The sequence below is a fragment of the Hippopotamus amphibius genome, chromosome 6, assembly GCF_030028045.1.
Source record: "Hippopotamus amphibius kiboko isolate mHipAmp2 chromosome 6, mHipAmp2.hap2, whole genome shotgun sequence".
Lineage (NCBI taxonomy): Eukaryota > Metazoa > Chordata > Mammalia > Artiodactyla > Hippopotamidae > Hippopotamus > Hippopotamus amphibius.
Genome location: NC_080191.1, coordinates 36,218,107 through 36,234,524, shown reverse-complemented (window position 1 = coordinate 36,234,524; position 16,418 = coordinate 36,218,107). Strand labels below are relative to the sequence as shown.

The 16,418-nt window shown below is 34.9% G+C and overlaps 1 protein-coding gene across 1 annotated transcript in view; it reads right to left on the bottom strand.

Annotated features, from left to right (window-relative positions):
* LAMA2 (laminin subunit alpha 2) overlaps positions 1 to 16,418 on the bottom strand; it is a 604,135-nt gene that overhangs the window by 355,256 nt on the left and 232,461 nt on the right. The window contains exons 5-7 of the mRNA XM_057737971.1: positions 7,689 to 7,868; positions 4,721 to 4,810; positions 3,141 to 3,258 (exon numbers count right to left, since the gene is read on the bottom strand). Coding sequence (XP_057593954.1) covers positions 3,141 to 3,258; positions 4,721 to 4,810; positions 7,689 to 7,868 — 388 coding nt within the window. The remainder of the gene's footprint in view (positions 1 to 3,140; positions 3,259 to 4,720; positions 4,811 to 7,688; positions 7,869 to 16,418) is intronic.

The window sequence follows — 16,418 nt, the reverse complement described above, 5'->3', positions numbered from 1 at the left end:
TTTGCTCATTTTTAACAGGTTTTTTGAATTTTTTTCTTATTGCTATGGAAGACCTCAATATAGTAAGGACAGTTATCTCCTTGTCTTGTTTGTTGCAAATAGCTTCTTCAGTTTCTTGGCTTTGGATTTAGGATATGGTACTCTTGCTATATTAATGGAGAGTTTTCAAAGTGTATTCTAGGAAACATGTAATCACAAATATAAATTACTAGGCATCATAAGCAGTTTTATATCTTTAGGACAATGCAGAAGAATTCTTAAAAGTCCCGTTGTAAAAACATATTGCAAGAAAGAGTCAACATTTCTGCTACCAGTATAACTATAGGGAAATACAGAGGAATACAAATTTATTCTTACATTATTTAGAACGAGTATTGCTGACTGTACTTATAACCAAGAGCTAAGGCAGGTGAAGACTGATGCTTGAGGAGCTGTCCTTTTCATACTCCATGTGAGGGCCCTTTCCTATAGCTCTGGCTGCTGTTTAAAGGTCCTGGGCCTGCACAGCTTCCATCTATAGCCTCAGAGGACACAGAGACTACCTACTCACAAAAACCCATTTTTCATTCTGTCATCAGCAATTTTTTATTTCACAGAATGTCCAAAATACAAGATAGAAACTGTCTGTTAGCACAGGCTTAGCAATGGAATACATATCCTTTGTACTTTAGAGATATAACCTGCCTCAAATAAGCTAGACTGATAAAAATCCAAATTAAATTCAAATGAATTAGAAGGCAATTATTCATTTTATAGAGGGATTTGTCATGTTGCAGAAAGGGATTTTCTAAATATTAAGAGGTGATTGGAACACAATTCATCTTGGAAAATAAAATTTTCATATAAGATTTTACAAATGCATACATTGTCAAGAGCATGGTATTTATACACGGTTTTATGGATAAGATCCCTATTTTTTTTCTTCTTTCTTCATTTTATTTATTTATTTATTATTTTTTGGGGGGTACACCAAGTTCAATCATCTGTTTTTATGCACATATCCCCGTATTCCCTCCCTCCCTCAACTCCCCCCCACCCAAGACCCCTATTTTTAATCTGTGGATTTTCAAAAAATTATTTTTTCAATTTAGAAATACAATCTCCCATCTCTCCCACAAAGAAAGATAAAATTGTTTTATAATAATGCTATTTTATGAAAATGTATATAGCAGTAAGTGGAAATTTCCTTCTGTGTTGCTTTGTCCATCCCTGCTGCTAATAAGTTTGATCTATCCTTTCTGTTTCCTTGTTTAAACACATATACACAAGTGGAGAGTGGTGAAAAGGATTTGCAGCTCGACTTAACATTACATCATGATAACTGTCTAATGGAACGTTGAAGCAATGGGAAGAATCCCTACCCTCAAATGCCACTCCCACGTGTGACTGCTGATAATCCACAAGCAGAAGAGAAATTAATTAACTTTAAAGAAGTTTGAGAAGAAAATTCATGGTGTCATTCAACTTAAATTCAGTGTTAGGAATGAATGCTTTCATTGGGAGAAGTGGTGGAGATCCTGAGGGATCGTCAGCAATGGAGTTGGGGGTAGATGATAAAAAACAAAGGCTGGGTATCTGATAACCACCCCCTTACAACACTGGGCAGTGGTGACGCATTCCCCCAGGTACATCTCAGTAACAATGAGTGATTTCTAAACCAAAATATCTTCGCAAGCACACAGACACAAACCAAAAAGCAAAAGAGGCAAGTGCAGAACATGAAGGGCCTCAAGATGTTGATGCTATGTGCAGAATCTTAAACTGAAAAGAAAATGTATTTTATGGTTGGAGAATATTTCGTGATTAAAGGCGGTTTAAGGACCTATCATGTCTGACACATGATACATGATAAATATATTTGATTCAATAAGTACATGAGGTTGGTATTAGTTTAAAATGTCTACCAAGCCTGTTTTGGAAGCTATATACACCTGTTGAAGTGAAAAAATGTGATCAGGACTGATTCACTAAAATATTTATATTTGAATTCAATTGAATTGGGCTTCCTGGCTAGTTGAGATTTATAGCTTAGAAGAAGTCTTTGTTTTCAGGTCTCATCTTGGCCTGAACAGATCTCCGGAAATACAGGTTTCTCTAGCATCCCTGTCACCACGTTGGGTGACACCAACAGTTGGCAATATTAGGCTACAAAGTCATCCGCTACCTTTCTTAGGTATTTCCCTTCAGGAAAAACTGGACATATGGGTTGTCTTCAAAAGTGATAATATCAGAGTATAAACGAGTATTTGTTGGCACATGTTTGCATAGCCAGTTGTTTTATTTTTCATTACTGGCTTTTTCTTGGTTGCCATTGTCCAATAATTACTCTAGCGTACTTTATGCTAATAATGATTGTCACAGATACCATTTCTAATATTAGCATTTTACACTGTTATTAATGTGAAAACATTTAAAATATTAATGCTTATTATTAAAATAAATATTCTTTCTGCACAAACTTGATTTCTTGCCTTCTCTGTTACCTTTTACTCTCCTATTCTTCCCAGCTACTGCCCCCAAACACTACCCTTTAATATGTATAACTAATGAATCAGAGTCTTTTTTTCCCCAGATAATGAACTGACTCTAACCTGAAGGGTAAGATCTCTCCCCTATGGTTTTTCTCCAATTATTAGATGATGGGGATTCAAAAGCTGTTTACTAGGGGAGGAACTACAAAGGGAATAGGCAGAAGGATCTGGAGCTATACTGGTTTCAGAACCATTTTATGAACATATGTCTTTAGAAGGGTAATCTCTATATCTGGTAGGTTTTGCTGAAATGTTTATTTACATATATATATATATATATATATATATATATATATATATATATATATAGAAGCTATATATAAGCTTCAGATTCGCCCCAATGACAGTAAATGTATACCATGCTTTTATCTATTTCTCATAATTCTCACACAGTGGTAAATTCATGGGTGTTTGGTAAATATTTTTCAAATTAAAAAAAAAAAAACTTGAAAACTCTAAAACAGGAGAGTAAAACAGCTTACCAGCTACTGTCTTGAATATAATATGTGAACTGCAAACATGTGCTCACCTGAAATCAGCACATGTTTATATCACCTGTGCCCCAGGAAAAGAAGAATTACACACGGTGTTGGCTTGTCAAGAACATACCTTCACATTCAGTTTTGGTCAGAAAAGTGCCTGCTCGCCAAGGCTTCTGATGGAATCCGGGACAGCACTGATCACAGCTATCACCACAAGTGTTATGCTCGCATTCACAGCGGGATTTCTAGGCAAAAAATGGGGAGAAAGCATACTTTCAGCATTCCTTGGAACCGTAAATAAGGGGCTTCCCCTGAAAGGCAGAATGAAGAGAAGAGAAAACGTGGAGATTATGTACCAAAATCTAAAACTCCCATCAGTCTGGGAAGGAAGAGGTGCCAGCCTTGGGAGTGGGTATATTTGATCAACACTAGCTTAGGGAGGGAGGTCCAGGCTGGTTCTGGAATCACCAGGCTCAGATGTAGAAGACAGCAAAGGCCCAATTGGGAGTGGTCTTGAAAACTAGAATCATTTTTCTGATTTCAGAGAGCCACAGATTTTATTGGTTTGATGTATCCATTTTAAGGCTTCCCTGAAAGTTTTACTATTAACACTTGGGGTAGGAAGAAGGAAGAGAGTAGATTCCTAAGCATGGAGGGCCATGTGTATAACAGAAATCTAACACCCCAAGCCTGAATCTCCTGTCTGTGCGTGTTTTGAGTATAATCTTTTTTCACTGTGTGGAACTGGCCCTCCAAGGCTGCCGTGTGGACTCTCAAAGCTTGGGAAATACTATTTTCATCAGTATACATGATAGATAGTGCCCACACCCAGAAGAAAGCAGGACCACAACTTTGCCCAGAAAAAATGCCAGAGATCTGAATCTTCCCTTGGAGGTAATACTATGATGCATTAGTCAGAAAACTAGCTTTGAGAGAAATGCCATTTGTATTACAGTTTTAGTAGGATACAAAACTTTACATAAGTAGCTACATTCACTGATCTTACTATCCAACATATGTGTCTCTTCCATACACTATAAAGCAGATGATTTTGTATTTCATCAGTTTGTTTATGACTGAGAAAAACAGATGCTCATTCATCTTCTTTTTTTTAGTTATGTTCACTTAATGCACTGTCATTAACGAAAAATTCAACCCAAAACCACTCCAGCATTTTCTGACCTGGCGGTTTCAAGTTCTCTTGAATACTCTCTTCTACCCCACTCTTTACTGCCCCGTCCTACCTCAGCCTCCGGTTCCATGGTCATTTATATTTACTTCCATGTACATTTTTCATTTGTTTGCATTAATTTTTTTGATGAAAATTCTTAAAAGAAATGGTCAGGTTGATTGATGACAGGCATTCTCTAAAGCTAAATAATACAGCAGGCTGTCATAGCTAGAGAGGTTTCAAAATAGATCAATTTGGAGCCTTTTTGGGAAAAAAAACTAATCTGTTTCTGATACTGTGATGGCTGCATTCAAAGTCTATCATCCTTTGAACCTGGTGTACCCCCCCCCCAAAAAAAAAAAACAAAGTCTATCATCCTAACTGCCAGCTCTATTTCATCCTGGCGTGGCTTTCTGTTACACTGTCTAAGTGGCGACCTGACACCCATTCCCAGCATCCCTGTCAGCAAAGCTTCTCATGAAGCATTTTGCAGTTCAGAGCTTCATTTTACCTAAACATCCTATAAATATACATACATTTGTCACTGGATCAAGTGGGCAGGCTCTGGCATGACCATAGCAGATGCACATCCCTCCAACTGAAATATCCTTCACCGAGTAGTAATACTGCAAAAAGCAATCCAGAGAGATATCCTGTTAAGACTACTGCAAGGTGAAAGGAACAAAAGGGAACATTAAAAACTTGGTTTTCTGCTTGGATCCTTAGTTTGAAGCACTAGAGAACAGCTGCAGGTGCACAAAAGTACCCTGTAACTCCTCATGTTAAAATCCTAGCCCAGGGACAGGATGTCTCTAATTTATGTTAGGTGGGCATTTTAGACATTTCTTTCCCACAGACAGTACAAAGTACAAAGTACACAGTACAAATACTGGAGTATTTATTATTGAGAGCAAATTGTTATAGGGCAGGGGGAGGAAGGGCAATAATTCTTCATGAAAGTTGAAAGAAAGAAAACTTCTTTTATTATCATTATAGGAAAGTCAATGTTCATGAATCATATGCAGACTGTTTTACTTGGTGGATTTGAAAAGAATCAACAAATTTAGGGGAAACAGTGCTCATAACAACACATTTCTTAAACATATCAAGAAGAAAATGAAAAGTAATTAACTACAAGATTGATTTAATATAATGTAAGGAGTGAACTAGATATGCAGAACACTTCTTTTTTCATTATGATGTTAAAATGTCCATACAATTATTTTCCTATCTGAGTTAACACAGGACTGTTTCTAATTATTTTCATCTATCCAGCTTTTTTAAAAGATTATTTGTAATGACAGAACTGGACTATTTTTAAATTTTAATTAATTTGTATATCTCATTTTATAGTTGTGAAAGTACTTCATATTATCTCATGGAATCCAAATAACCATCTCAATGGTAGATAGTTCTATTATTCCAATTATTTACACAAAAAAAAGAAACTCTACACATTTAGTGAGAATAAAAAGGTGGACACAAATCTGAGCTCCCTGTACAAATTCCCTTTCCCAATTTACTTCTTTTACTTTTTTTTTAACTTTTCTGTTTGTTTTGGTTGTTTACATATAGTATCTTTTATAATATTTTTGTTACTTTATCTTACTTGATATACTCACACTATGGTAACTTGCAAGGAAGTTTATGTCTACTTTAGACATAAAAGTCTGCTTTTCACTAACTTCATCACCTAATAATACAGATACAAATAGGGGTGGTTGCTCAGAAAGCTGATACAGTAGTTTTGTAGACGTTTTTAAAATTGGGAAATGTGCTTTACATATAAATGTGTAATGCTTCATTTCTAAGTCATGAAGAGCTAAAATTCAATATCCTATTTTTATATATTTAAATTTATTTGTAGTGTTTACTGAACTTGAGTACTTTCAAAAAACATATTAATATATAGAAATTTACTGCACTATTTTAAAGGCTAATGTACAATGAAGTTATACATAATAGATGCGCACCCCAACCCCTTCTGCAAAAGATGACAAAAGGAAGACATTTATTTCCATTGATTTTTTTCTCTGATAGATATACTGTCAGGAAAGATGAAATTTCACTTCAAAATTATTCAGTCTTCCTTGGTATGTATTTTTAAGTCATGCCAAAATTATAATTAAAAGTGATTTTTTAACGAGTGAAGAACTTAAACATCACTCTAAAATAATGATTACTTTTGCATAAGACAATTTACAATGTACTGAAATATAAGACAAGGTGAAATTATCTCAGGTTTGGAAATACAAGGCACGAAAACATCCAACATGTGTTGTATGGGGACAACAAAACTTTAAAAGTTATTTTGTAATGATGGAGAGGTTAAGTATGGGTTAAGTAATGAGAAGAGAAAATATGTGAGGGGTACTCAGGAATTGTTAAAAGCACTGCCCTTTAATATTCAACCTGCAGATTCAGCAATTTGGTAATTAGTGGCAACAGTCTACCCTTAGTAGGGTCATTGTACAGCAATGTTTTATCTCACAATCTCAATTTCTCCCTACAATCCTCTTTTCACCTCCACCTGTAGTCAGCAGATATTGTGTTAGTATGTATTTGCTTTATGGATTTACTGCTGAACTGACTCTTTTGGTAATAATGTCTTGGTTGTGTAGCAGCACATAAGAGAGTGAATGTGGTGGGGTGTGGATAGGAGGAAGCACAATTATCACTCATAGCAACCTGGGCTGATCACCTACATCATAATCTCTCAAATTCCTCTTTAACATTGGAAAAAAACACTTCTGTTAGCGCCTGTTTTCAATGATCTGTTGAAAGGATGCTATAACCATTTTTTCCTGATATTCAATTCATAAAGGAAAATAAAATAGTATATACACTCACATTTTCCCTATACCAGTGCTCTTTTGAACTAGCAGTGCCTTGAGTCATTAACGAAGCATAAAACTAAATTATTCAATGAGACAAAACGGTCCAGAGACCAGTGACATCCGTATTACCTGGGAACTTGTTAGAATTGCAGTTTCTCAGTTCTGGCCTAGACCTACTGAATCCAAATCTGCATTTCCCCACCATCACCATCTGAGTCTGTGCACATTAAAGTTTATCAGGACGTGATGTGATGTACGTGCGCATGGGCATGTTCATGTGTGCATGCCTCTGTGTACTGAGTCATGATATAAAATGTATTTCTTAGTGTGGATTGCAACCAAAAATGTTTCAAAGCCCACTGACTTCCTGTAGTAACCCCCCAAAGCCAATTATGACAGCAGTTCAGATCACCCAAAGTGTCCTCAAACTTAAGATAATGAACTAGGCATTATGATCTCTAAACTGAAGTTTAGAAATATTAAAAAGTTTGATAAATGTTACATATCTCATAAGTGGCAGAGCTTGGATTTAAAGAAAGGAAGATCTGTGGAATTTAAAGTCTTTCACTCTTTCACTGAAAAATGTCTTTTAAAATTATTTAACAGACAATTAAAACGACTGATGCAATGTCACTCACAGATACCAGTAAGATTCATCGTAACTTACTCTTCGTGTGACAATGGGGTCAATTTCTCTTGGGTCTTTGTGAGCAAACATCATCAAATCAGCATTCAGGGTGCGGATCCTCTGAAATCTCAGGCGAATATAGCGGGCGGAGGTAAATTCTAGCAGTTCAGGAGAGGGATCATCAGCACTCGGTCTCCCGTTGATCAAAGAGATGTGAATCTACACAATGTGGGAAATCATTTAACAATTAAGGTTACCAAAAATTAAATATCCGGTCTTGTTTAATTTTTCTTAGAAAAATAAAGTTAAGCTCCTCTGCTCCCAGTTAGGCAGATATAGGCTCATACTTACTCACTGGAAAGCAGTGAAGTTACTGAGGAATTCTATGAAGGTTTTAGTACACGTACATGCAATTTATTTGCTTATATTTTTAGGTGTTTTCCACATACTGCAATTACTCATATTTCTCTGTTCCAAGGCAGTGCATCTACTTGACCTTCCTAGAATTTCCATAAATTCGTAAATCAGTCATTCTTCTTCTGAAAATTATTGTGCCCTAAAATTATTTAAGACTGTGGTATTAGTGGGAAATCAGAAAACTTAGTTTTAAAAAAGTTACAAACTATCAGACAAAAACAAGAAACCATCAGGAACTTAATTTTTTTTTATTCTGAACTTGAAAGCATCTAATTACATAGTCTTAAAATATAGAGAGCAAAAATGGACACATTACAAGAAAAACTACACAAATCTCCAAGCACAATGAGAAATTTCAGTAAGTTGGGTTTTTTTGTTGTTTGCTTTTTAGTAATTAATAGATCAAGAAAAGTAAAAATTTACCAAGGATATAACACATTCAATGAAAAATACACCCTATGAAAATATAATAAAATCTGGATAGAATGGTAAATTTTTTAGGAAAATAATTTAGTGCAATTGACACCAGAAAAGATCAAATCTAACCATACCATTTTCCATGTAAAAAATGGAGAAATGGTTAAGGAATTACCCTCCAAAGGTGCATGAGGCCCACGTGCTCTCACAGGGATTTCATGAGAGCAGAGAATTCTAATGGGGAATAAAATAAGAAGTACTTCTATCGCAGATAAAGGAATTATTTTTCTAACACCTAAAGAACTCCTATAAATCAACAAGAAAAAAATACCAACAACATAACACAAAAACAGACAAAAGATCTAAGATGGCCAGTCAAAGAAAGGGAAATATAAATGGCTATTAAACTTTTGATAAGATAGTGAACCCCACTTGAAACAGAACTGTTAAATCAAATCACTCTAAAAAACTTTTCCCATTTTTTTCAAGTTGTCAGAATCCTAAAATATTGCTAATACTCCCTGATGGCAAGACTAAAGGGGTACAGCAATTCTCATATACTCACAGGTGTGAGTGTAAAATGCCACAGACCCTTATGAAGGTGAATTTATCAATAACTATCAAAATTACAAGTGCACAGAATTTTTCACTTAGAAATTCCACTTCTGAAAAATTGTGCTACAGATGTTTTATATATATCCATATATATCATTAACTAACATGTAATTAATGATATGTAAAAATATATTGAAATCCTGCCGCATTTTTTGGTAATAGCAAAAGAGATTGGAAACTATCTAATATCTATCAATGTGAGATGGTTAAATAAATTATACATCTATACAGTGAATTATATGTACCATACAAAAGAATGAGGAAACTCTCAATATAAAAAGTACTTTCACTTTTTGTACTTTGTAAATGCATTACTACCTATGCAAGAAACCAAATCAAATTAAAATTGTTAAAGCAATGGAAATTGAGTAGTAGGTTTTGAACACATACACACACAGAGCGTTGTACGCACGCATAAGAGGCTAAAGAGATAGGAATACAAGAAGAAAGGAGTCCTGTGCTGGGCTGGGAGCTATTCAGGAACACGGCAGTCTATAAGTGCACTGCGAACTGTGGCTGGAGGCCACCCACTGGAATTTTCATCCACATTTGCAAGATGATATATCATGTGTGTTAATTACATTTTTCGACAGGCGAGGCAATATGTGTTTCCATTCCTAACATTCTGCATTTAGATAATCCCCGAGAGCATTTTACAAACTGACTGCCAATAAAGTGAGTCACTAGAGGAATAAATACAGCAAACTCTGAGATGAGAAACTAACTCTGATGTCACAAAAAATAGACTCAAAATGCCTCATGATAAAAATGTGAAATACCCCAGCTAATTGAACCTACCTCGGATACTTAGTAAAAAATAAATTCACTTAATCAACATTTGAGGATGATAAAATGCAAGGTCTCCTAAAATAACGAATCTCAAAATACTGAATATCCTCCCTCTGATGTAGAAAATTTTAAGAGTAAGGTAGATCTTGTGTATTCCACAGTTCTGGCATCTAGCAGGTGAGCCAGAAATGTGTTTAAAATCAAATTGTCTCAATTACTTAAGAAGGTATCCATTAAATGTTAAAGAATGAATAAATAGATGTATGAAGCAATTGGGCTCCCCTAACAGATTAATTTTAGCATCCAAAAATTTACCAGTGCCCTTGAATTCATGCTTAAATTTCTGTCTTATCAAGCTCTTACTTGACTGCTCCTAAAAATGCTATTTGAAAGGAGAAAATCAGAACATGTCTAGAATTAAGATTTCTGAAAATTATTAAGGTTTATTTGGTGTTAATGCTATGGTGGACTGTATTTGTGCTGGACATGGAATCAGTAAGTGCCTGACTTAAACATACAGGAACTTTAAAAAATGATGCACATGTTCTCATTTAGGTTAATAAACCATACAATAGCTACAGAAAGGATTCAGCAAAAGAACACTTCTCCTCACAGCTTTGGTATTTTCATCAAGCTACTCCGCCAAGAGATCTTATGAATATAGTTAGTCCCAAGCTGTTTTCGAGACAGAAGACCAGACAGCTGTTTGGCCATGTTGTGTGCAGCTTACTTCCGTAGTTTTTTTTCCTTTTCAAAAAAACTCTCCTTCAAAATAAACTGTAATATTGGATAGGATATTTCCACGGGCACTTTGCTACGTAATTCCAAGTCCACTGGACAGTTTAGCGTACTTCCTGATTTCCTGTGGGGTTACAACTGGAGGGTGTCTGTCTTCAAAAAGATGAAAAGCATCATTTCTCAAGACCACCACTGTCTTGCTGCGAGGCCGTGGGAAGTCTGTTGCAGTCTAGTGTCTTCTGAAATGATTTCCATTACAGATATTTTGGTGGATATAATGTTCATGCTGTCAAAGGAACTCATTCCAACTGAAAATATCAGCCTGATTAACCACCGGTTTTTTAGATTTTAAACTTACACTCATCTTTGAAATTAGCTTTCACAGATAAATAAAGAGAAAAAAACTCATGAGAGATATCTCTTTCTATGACCAAATGACTAAATCAACATTACACTCTACCCATACAAATAATTATTTTTATTAGTGTAAGAGTACTATATAAATCATGTTTCCCTTGCAGATGGATAAGATTTGGGGGCCTCTATGGTATTTTTACTTTGATAATTAGAACATAATTTAAACATGATTTATGCAGCAAATAATCAAATTTTTAGTATAGATAATCGTCCCTTATTATTATGTTTTTCTATTCATATTACTACATCTGCTTTGGCTTACTGGAAGAGCTACATTTCTAATACCCTCCCCAATGATACAAGTTTATTGGGTAAATGGATGGATGGGGGAATGAAGGCTACTTAAGGATCATTAATAAGTATAAGAAACTTTGAAATGAGTAGTGGAAGTGGATGGAGTTGACAACTTAATGAACATTTTAAAATCCCCTTTAATTTATCAATCTCTAAGTATGCCAATGAAATTGGTATAACAATTTGAAAGTAAGGTGACACCAGGAGATAGAACAATAATTTTCATATGTGTAGGATGAGCTCAGCTATCAATAGGTGTGGTCAAAGAATGTGTATATAAATGAGTGCTTGAGACTTGTGGAACCTCTTAAATCTAATCATGATTAATGTGATATTAATTCAGAGAGGAAGAATAAGATCACAGTGATAACTCTGAAAAATTAACCTAATCACTTGTATTTTACCCAGCATGGGGGAAAGAAAAACAAAGCACATATTTGGAGAAATGGGGTGATCTGTATGAAGCTTAGGAAAAGGTGACAGTGCCACAATTTGTCACTGTGTTTCTAGCACAGGGCAAACAAAGGCTCTGACTCTGGCTCTGGGTGGTCAATAGGAGACCCTAAATGATCAATTTTCAGTCTCTACCATACTTGGTCTATTAACAGCATTTGAAACAATTGATTACTCCATTGATTTCCAGGACACCACACTGTCTTTCTTTGCCTCCTACTTCTCCAGCTACCACTTCCCAATCCCCCTCTCTACTTACTACCCTCTCTCCTCTCTAGCTTTCTAATATTGGAGTACCACAGCACCCAGTCCTTGGCCTTGTCTTCTGTTCTTTCCACACTCAGGGATCCCACCAACGCTCACAGATTTAAATACCATCTATACTGATGCCTCCCACACTTATATCTCCAGGCTTGATCTCTCCTCCTAAGGTCCAGATACAGAATCCAACTGTCTTCTTGATCCATTTATGTGACTGTCCAATAGGTACCTCAAACTTATATCTCAAACTGAGTTCCTGTTCTTCATCCCCAGGGTTCCCAATCTCATTAAATAATTTTAGCCTTTCAACCACCCAGGACCAACAACTTAGAGTCATGCTTGCCTGCTTTTGTTTTCCTTCTTACATTCAATTTTTCTGCAAGTCTTGTTGGCTTTACCTTCAAAATATATCCAGCATCCACTTTCACCACCTCTACCAAAACCATCTTGGCCCAAGCTTTCATTCATCTTGCACCTCTGCACTGCAATAAAGATCTGAACACATCTTCCTTCTACAATTCTCACCTCCTTAGGGTCTATTTGCAACATAGCAGCTGCCTTTTTGGTTTTGTTTTTTAAGTTTTTAGTAAATGTTTCCATCAATTTATACTCTGTATTCCTTAAAAACAAAAGTCATAAGTTTAATATTAACAATTTAAAATACTGTGGACCAAACAAAGCCAAATCTCACTCATGCTGCAAGTTGGTCAATGTTTTCTTTAATTCTGTTTGCCAGATGATCTTCAATAATTTCTGCCAAGAGATTCCTCTTCAATAGCTTACATGCAAGAGGTAAAAGCTGGCCATCAACTTCATGAAAATAGTGATAAACTATAGCAAAAGAGGTCCATTCCCATCTCAAGCCCCATCCCATATTCACATTCATCATTAGCAAACTACACAAAAGTCATTATTTCCTGACGGGGAGCAAAAGCTTTTATTCTGTCTTCATCATCTGGTGCCTCAAAAACTGGCTTGCAAATTCTACTGGGGTCAGCATCTGTTTCACAGAGCTTTCTAAATATTCCTTGTAAAATATAACTCTGGTCATGTCATGCTTTTCCTTAAGACCTTCCAATGCTTCTCTATTTCATTACCAATAAAAGCCAAATTTTTTACAATGAATTATGAGATCCTATACATTTGCAATGTCACCACCCCACCCCTACCCCATAATACTGCCAAAGGAGAAAACAATGACTTTTTGGAGCTCTTTTTCCACTCTCTCCCTCATCCTCACTGCCCCAGCCAGGCTGCCATCTTTGTTCAGGCATGCCTGATAGGATCTTACCTCAGGGCTTTTAAACTTGGGATCCCTTGCCTGGAATGTTATTCTCCCAGATATTGCAATGCTCACTTTCTCATTTCTTTCAAACCTTGCTTAGATGAGGCCTTCTCCGTGAGGCCTTCCATGACTATCTAATTACAGTGCAAACATCATCCTGGCACTCACTATTTCCTCTACTTGCTTCATTTTTCTCCACAGTACTTTTCTTCTAACATACTATGAATATGATTACCTATTTACTTTGTGGATGATTTCTCTCCACTCTCTAGAACATAGGTCCCAAGAGTTCTGGGATTTTTATCTTTTTTGTTAACTGACATAATCCCCAGAATTCAGGATATTATCTTAAAAAAAAAAAAAAAAAAGAGTGCTAAATAAGAATTTTTGAATAAAGAAACTTATGTAAATTCCAAATATTTAGCAAATTCAACTAGCTTCCTACCTGAAAAGCAATTTCATAGATTAAGTAATCGGATTTTTGTTATTATATGAGTAAATCTTTGAGGATGGTATTTCCACAGAATGAAATTAAAGTCAGTAATCCTTCATATCATTTTCTACCCAAGCATATTAAGTTGATTTAGAGAAAATTAGGCATTAACAGCTTTCATCCACAATTTCCTTACATCTAGGTCTACTACATTTGTTAATATTAGTTAAACTTTAGTTAACTTTAAGTTTCCTTTTGACAGGCTATTTTCAGCTGAGAAGGACACCCAAATGTCATAAGACATTATGTTTCAACTTCAGAACTATTCAACTTAATTTTAGCCAGAACAAAGTGGACCTTACCCATTGGTTAGTTCCTTCTTTGTGAAAATCATATTCTATTTCATAATCCAACCTATAAATTGGATGTGCTATTTACACAAGAATCCATGAAAACACAATAGAGTATATTTAAATTATAGAGTAGATTCCTTAAACCCTATGGACATGCAATAACTATTGATAGAGTTAATTAACAATTACAGAGTACCTGGCTTCCAGAAGAAAAGTTTTTACTAAATGTGTTATTATCTTTATGGATTGTCTAGTTTTACTATATGTAACTGAATAATTAATGAAAAATAACCTTTCTTACTTACCTTAACAGAAAAGTTTCACTGCAGTTTTTACAACCTTTCCAAATCAATGTAATATTTTTAAAGTCTTAAAAATATGAAAATACACGAATGTATGAAAATTAATGAATGGGTAATAAAAACACACTGGATAAATAATAAAACTTACATAATATGTCATTTATAATACAAGTTAATAAAATATTTAAACATTTCAGACTAGAGAGTTCTTTAGGTTCTTTAGGTTCTTCATGAGGAAATGGGGTATTATAATATAAATCTTTTTCTAGCCCATTATTTCCAGTTATATCAGGCACAGTTTATTGAAGTCCTCTTTTCATTTTCCTTTTCCCCATATTTTGTTATTTCTTCCAACTAATGACTTGTATTATGATTATTTTTATTAATTCAAATTCTGTTCATTTGTATATCAAAAAATGAAATACTCTTAAAACACATGCTTACGAAGCTTTATCTCTGGTCCATCCCTTCATGCTTCAGTATTTCTCATTCATTCATTTAGTCAGTTCCTCATTCATTCAAAACTATTTATCAGATGCTTACTGCATTCCAGGTCACTGAATCATTTTTACTTGCCCTTCTGTGTCATGATCTATCTCATCTTTGGGCCCTTTGTCAAACATGTTTTATGACTCCCTACTGCTCCTATTAGTACAGATATACTTTATATATCTCTCAGGTCTCAGCTAAGATGTCGATTCTTTCCTTCCATAAATACCTCCATGTCCTGTCTAGGAGCTCTTCCTATGAATCCTCTGACCTCCACTATTATCACTGCCCATTTACTTGCTTGTATCTGCTACTAGACTGTAAGCTCAATGAGAGTAGAAACTTTGTCTTATTTACAATATAGTCTTAGTGATTAATATAGTGAGTAGCACATAGTAGATTCAATAATTATTTGTTAAATGAGCAAATCATTATCAGTGCCCAAATATTATAGACTGTGATAGAATTTCCAACAAATTAACTCTTTCTTCAGACATTCACAGTTTTTGAATTGTGTATATCATTTAAAATTTGACTTTGTATATCTTTCACCTATGTTTTTAATTGCATTTATCGGATGTACATTAAGAATTTTTTAGCATAGATTTTATTTGCTAAAATAATGAGATTCAATAAATCTTACTACAGGTATAATAATTTAAGTACCGAAAAAATATTACATGGGGATTCCTGTGGCCCCCAAATTTGGATAAATCATTCAAAAATTAAGTCACTATTTAGTAGAGCCATTTTTGAATATAAAAATAATGTAATATACCTGTATATCCTTAGATGCCTCAATATTCCTACATAATAGAACTGGAAAGATTTTCTTTTCATGCAGAGTGTAGTGTACTGAATTATTTTGGAAGCTCCCTAATAAACATCACGCTACCATTAGAAGTTTATAAGCCCAACCAAAACAACTACTACGCTTCCATGGTTGATGACTACTGCACTGCTGGAAAAGTAATGTTTTAACATATAAAATGTCAAAGACTGTGAATGGCATTAACTTCCTTAACTAATCTATTCCAAGAATACAAGGAATGTCAGCTTAATGAACTATTTAACAAATATGACTGTATCACTGACAACTTTACCCTGAGCTTAGTCTTAACAGGTCTTTCAAACTCCCATAAGATATTTCCCTTCTGACACCTACTTGGTTCCAATTGTCCCTGAAACTTAGATTGCTTTTCCTCCTGTTCTTTAGAATCACAATTGTTGAATTTGTTATTCCTGGATGAAAGGTTTTCCTTACATGAAATATTGACACCGATTCATCACTGTCAAAGCAATGGTCATTAATAAACTGCAGTAGAATAAGAAAATCAGTTTTCTTCATTGAGTATTTGTCATCTTTTTTTTTTCTCCTCTCCTAGTGAAACTATTTAAAACATTGTGCTCCAAAGGTTGTGTAGCTTCTCTCTTGGTCAAAGAAGAGCACCTCTTTCTCTCTGTCTCTATCTCTCTATATCAGAGTTATTCAGAGCTATTTATTTT